The 6302-nt window shown below is 29.6% G+C and overlaps 1 protein-coding gene across 1 annotated transcript; it reads left to right on the top strand.

Moving 5' to 3' along the window:
- The first annotated feature begins 614 nt into the window (after positions 1 to 614).
- On the top strand, positions 615 to 5792 carry LOC122579677 (delta(7)-sterol-C5(6)-desaturase-like). The gene is made up of 3 exons (XM_043751896.1): positions 615 to 952; positions 4405 to 4710; positions 5170 to 5792. The coding sequence occupies exons 1-3, from the start codon at positions 730 to 732 to the stop codon at positions 5463 to 5465; spliced, it is 825 nt and encodes a 274-aa protein (XP_043607831.1). The 5' UTR covers positions 615 to 729; the 3' UTR covers positions 5466 to 5792.
- Positions 5793 to 6302: the final 510 nt, after the last annotated feature.

Below are 6302 nucleotides of genomic sequence, written 5' to 3'. Positions count from 1 at the left end.
CTGGAGTCTATCCAGGTTTGTTTTGTTGGATCAATATATATCTATAATTAAATTTGTGAACTACTTTTCACATTTTATATTGTCGATCAATTTATTTTTAAACGAATTGAAACCCGCTAAACTAATATATATGTTGAGGTACTGACTTCGATCGATCACCAATTAGTATAAATATTACTCGTAATAAATTATTTGGTTCATCTATAAAACAAGTTTTAGAATATACTCGTATATTTGTGCGACTGCGCTCCATCTAATGTGTAAAGGTCACTTTTAATACTAGAAGTCATATAAATATATCACAAAAAATTCATATATAAAAGCCTTATAATTATAAGCCAGGGAAAAGAAAAAAGAAATTAATATATATAAAATTTAGCAGTATTAGGTTGAATCAGTTATATTTGTCAAAATCTTTTCTTTTTTCTAGATGAATCAATGGGCATAAATAAAATTTAGACAACTAATTCAATTGACCAGCAAACTAATATTTAATATAATACTAATAAAATATAACAATGTGATCCATTAAATGTTTAATATTATACACGTCTATCAGGCGTCTATATAAGAATGATGAATTGAACCTATTCAATACATGCCAATATATCCACATATATAATCTAATATTCCAACATTCTCTCTTCATTTTCTCCTAGTACAAACTACGAAAACACCGGCTTTCTCCAACATTGACCAAAATATTCATAAACTTAACAACAATATCTTATGATGGATGAAAGTTATTTGCAACTATTTGTTGACGAGTCCTCGATGGTGAACCGGATGGTGCTCGGGGCACTGCTCCCAGCCAAGATATGGGAGCCCTTACCACATTTTGTTCAGACTTGGCTTCGGAATTACACTGCGGGAACCTTGGTTTATTTCATCACAAGCTTTCTTTGGAGCTTCTATTTTTATGTCTTCAAATATAATGTCTATGTCCCTAAAGGTTTGTTTTCCATACTGATCATATATTCTATTTATTTGGTTTACTAATTTTACTTAAAGTCAAAAGAGTTGGTCATTTATCTGATCTGTGTCCGTCAAAAAAGATTTATTTGTGTGGGGTTTAGAATTTTATTGTTAACAGTAGTATAGAATCATTTGTCAAAAAGGATTTATTTGTGTGGGGTTTAGAATTTTATTGTTAACAATAGTATAGAATCATTTATTGAAAATCTGATGATATTTGTTATTCACATGATTTTTATTTCCTTTTTAGCCATTTTTTGGATGGAAAGAACCGTATAAAAAGTTGATGAAGATATATGCATATATCTGATTAATGATAATGATTATCATGAACTAATATTAATAGAATAATGGTTAATGCACAATAAAGAGTACTTGGTGGGCTAAGTAAAATTTTCTTAAATTAAATAACAATATATACCAGGTTGAAATTAACTATAAGCTAGTTGTATAAAACATTTTTGTGCCAAAGTACCGATGACCCGTAATCTATAGATTGCGGGTTCAAGTTCTATATATGAAGGACACTATATATCATGGTAATATAATAACTTTGAAATGTTTGTATAGTTCAAAGATAAACAAAAGTTAATGTGATATATATATATATATATATATATATATATATATATATATATATATATATATATATATATATATATGTGAGAAACGTGAATATGAGGTTGTCACACAATTAAGTTGGATAAAAAACCTCTCACATATTAGTATTTTAATATTTATGAATAAATGATGGACCCTGATTTTTATGAAATAAAAAATCAAGATGTGAGACATTTTCACCCAAATGGGTGGTGTTATTCCAGGCATTCACTTCCCCATATATATATCCTAGATGTTCAAATATTTTATTGAATATGACGTACACAAATATGTAAGGGTACCCGTCCTTTGAATTATCAGAAGTTGAAAAGTTTGGAAATCGATTAAATTATAGAACCATGAAAATGAATTGAATTCATATTTTATTAATGATATCAAAAGTATGACATAAAGGAATATATGAATACCAAATACGAGTATTAAGTAATATATTTAAATTCAAATACATGAATTGAAGTTAATCAAAAAGTAAAAGTATTAGTATATATATATATATATGTATACACGTATAGTATATGAAGAGGTAATCTGTTTGAGGCCAAATATTTAATGTAGAAAAAAATGTATATGTATATGTAAACAAGTACACATAACGTAGAATTGATTAAATATATGATTAGTAGCATGAAATGATTCTTTACACATGGCTTTGTAATAAAACTTAATTGCTGCACAAAGGCCGGCAACATGGTGGGTTATAAATCTATATAATTTAGTATTTGCCAGTACTAAAAACGACCAAATGAAAACAAATTTATACGTGAAATAGGATGAGATGTGATGGCTGCATGTGCATTAAATTAAAACGGCATTAAGCCTGTATTTGGAATATTTTGAACCTTAAATGTATATTATTTTTATATGAAAAAAAGGTGTTAACAAGACAGCTCAAGGCATGTGCTAAAAAGAAAAGTGGCCAAAAAAATAATACGGATCAAATCTTTAATGAAAAGTATTACTTATTATTCAACCATGTATATACTACTCCCATATCAAAACAATAATTTACAATATAATATTATGTACATTAATCTCTTTTTCTATTTATTAAACAAAAATATACAGTAACTAATAATTTAAGGGTTTTTCAACGGAATTCTTTTAGCTTCTTTATTTTGACTATCTTTTTAATTACTTATTATAACATACCTTTTTTTTTAAGTACTAGAATATAACATCTATTATATTGCCATCAGGATAAAAGTTAAAAAAATTTATCGTCCGTGTCTTATGGGGAAAAAAATTAAGCCATACCTGAAGCTAACTGTAAAAACAATCAGTCAAATATGCGCCATTTTCACATTTTACTGTTGCCAAAATTATTTAATACAAATTGCATTTTTCAAAAACAATAAAAGCTATTAGTTACAATTACGCCATTTATTTATTGCTATTAACTCGAAAAGTAGGTTGTCAAATGTCAAGTTAGGTGAATCATTTTTCTTCCATATATATAGGCTACAAAATTTATTGCTAACACTAGTAAATTGGAAAAATCATAGATAAGCGTATAAGTTTTATCATTATTTAATATATGATGCTGCTTTGAAACAATTCTTAATTTAACTTGTATACTACAAAAAAGGTTTTGGTTACGAAAATGTATTGTTAAAATTGTTGCAACTTACTTTAATATGTATTTAAATTAAAATTACTAGTTTAATTAACTTGAGTATTACGAATAATCCCTATATACTAAAAGGTCTTGTTAATGACAGCCCTATGAGTACATACATAATATAATGGTACTTTTATAATAAGATTCATGAGACGGCTTTTATTATTAAAGATACAATTTTTTATTCATAATAATGATAATTTTATAGTTAGCATTTTCCTACATTAAAAATAAGTAACCGGCTAAATGCCTAAACTGTAAAATTGGTTTAGGAGGTAGAAGCTATATATGAACTTAGCCTAAGTAATTAATTACACGCGTTTAATGATAAGAATTGTATATACAAAAGTATAAAATGAAAGAAATACATGAAAAAGAGGGGTTTTTTTTATATAATGATAGCCCACAAAAGTACCAACACCAGCAAAACAACATGGATGGGCCGGTTTGGAGTTACAACTTACACCACCACAAGTCCACAACTAGGGGTGAACATAAATTGAATCAAACCAAATATTCAGTTCGGTTTTTTTATTTCAAAAGAGAAATATTTTTAAGAGACCTGTAAATGACTTGTGCGATGGTAATGGTCCAAATCTTTCCCTTTTTTAATAAGTTTATATGTTAATTGTATTAATTAAAGTGATAAAAGTCTGAAATCCAATGTACTTCCATTTTTTAGTTTTTTACAGTCATACCATGAAAGTCTTTATTCTAGTTACCCAAATTTTTAATAAGTTTATATGTTAATTGTATTAATTAAAGTGATAAAAGTCTGAAATCCAATGTACTTTGTTATTACCATCAAATTTTTGATTAATGCTTAAATATAGTCATGAATTTTCAAAAATATGTTTACATATGCTCCCCGGTATTAGAAGTTCGATGGTGAAAAAAAAAGGGAAAAAAAATGGAACAACATATGTGAACAGATTTTGAAAGTTCATTGGGATTGGGAAACTAGAGCAATAGGAAATTAAGTTCATGGTGTAATACAAAGTTTAAAACACGTTGACTTTAGGTGTAATATGAAATCTTGCTAGTATATATTCCAAATTTGTTCTCATTAAGTTACTTAACTGTTCCTTAAAAATAAAGTTACTTAACTGTTACAACTTGATGTTGGTGCCTGTTAAATTCGAAAATACAACAAAATTTATGTTTTGATTAAATGTATGTTGATTTTCCAGATGCTATCCCTTCAAGAAAAGCAATGCTACTGCAGATTTATGTTGCAATGAAGGCTATGCCATTTTATGTTGCTCTGCCTACGTTCTCGGAGTACATGATTGAAAATGGATGGACCAGATGCTTTTCGCAAATAAGTGACGTTGGCTGGCTCTCGTACGCCGTAAACTTGGGTGTCTATCTTATAGTTGTTGAATTCGGGATTTACTGGATGCACCGAGAGTTACATGACATTAAACCTTTGTACAAATACCTTCATGCAACTCATCATATCTACAATAAGCAGAACACTCTTTCACCTTTTGCTGGTGAGTCTCTTTCCAAGATAGATATTGGTTTAAGTAATTAAAATTGAGGTTGGTGACTAGATAGGGGTCGGTTGGCGGGTTTGGGTGGGGTTGAAATTACCCGACCCGATTAAATAGTTGGTTTGGTATTTTTAACCCTAATATAAAGTTTTTTAAACTTGACACGACTCTTTTTACATTTATAGTATTTGAGTCACATAGGTTTGACATGTTATTTTTGGGTCAAATGGGTTTTATGTTTATAATATGATTTTAGAAAGCTTTTGAGTTCGCGGGCTTCATGTCTACCCAAATGGATCAACCCAAACTTTTATTGATACCTACTATGTATGTTCTTATAATACCCCAACCCTTCATTTTTATTTTTCTTAGTTTTAAGACATGCTTCAAATCGTGTACATTATGCCATTATCATCAGCCCTAACTAAATTGATACTTGCTATATATGTTCTTAAATAGGATTGGCATTTCATCCTTTAGACGGGATATTACAAGCGTTACCACATGTGATTGCACTATTCCTAGTACCGATGCATTTCACTTCACACATAGCGTTGTTGTTTATCGAAGCAATATGGACTGCAAACATTCACGATTGTGTAGATGGCAAGGTTTGGCCAGTGATGGGTGCAGCATACCACACGATCCATCATACCACTTACCGTCATAACTATGGACATTATACCGTCTGGATGGATTGGGCGTTTGGTACCCTTCGTGATCCGGCTGAAAATGAGGCCAAAAAGATAATGTGATTATTCTTGTTTATAGCAAGGCCTTGTTAAAAAAATGTATGATGGTATCTATGTAAATGGCTGGGCTATGGTTAATTTAGGTTCAATTCATTTAATTTTTATAATTATCATTAATGTTAATTATTTCAGTGGTGATTGGGGGATTTTCTTACTAATAGTTGAGGTCTGGTCAATATAACTACAACTTCCTTATGTTTGTAATTGTGTGTAAAATTCTTACCTGCAATAAACTATTGTATATATCAGATATGCATACACAAACGGGCTTTTGTACCGGGTTAAAACTCCAACCCGTTCCATTTGTCCCTTTATGATTTTTTATATTTACATCAAAGTCGAGTTATCACTGGCCCGGATCTAGTTGTTTATATAGAAATGTTAATAAAGCCACTAAGCCAGAGTAGTCATAGCTGCATACACATAAGAGAATAGTTAAAACGTTAAGTAATCAGTTTATATACCAACTACATAAATGTTTCTTCAAATCTGTTTATTTTAGATCGAACTAAACAAAGATCGAAACCACTGCAAAATTTAACAAAAGACTCACAAGTCACAATAAAAAATTATGAATTCAAATTATAATAACCAATTGATCATTCAGCTGGTGTTATCACCATGTGACCAAATGAGTCCATAAGATAAAGATTGAAAGATCACAGGTTTAAACTTTGTTAAAGGCAAGTGGAAAAATATGTTTTGTGCTCCATGTGTGAGGATGGTGTTTCACCGGGCATGAATTATATGCAGTGTGCATTCTAGGTATCAAGATAGCACATAGGACCAGAGAATTTTCACCCATTTACCCTTTTTTTATTCAAATTACAATAAACTGTA

Source organism: Erigeron canadensis, chromosome 8, assembly GCF_010389155.1.
Source record: "Erigeron canadensis isolate Cc75 chromosome 8, C_canadensis_v1, whole genome shotgun sequence".
In the NCBI taxonomy this organism is placed as follows: Eukaryota; Viridiplantae; Streptophyta; class Magnoliopsida; order Asterales; family Asteraceae; genus Erigeron; species Erigeron canadensis.
The sequence above is the reverse complement of the archived record's forward strand: the minus strand, read 5'-3'. Positions and strand labels throughout refer to the sequence as shown.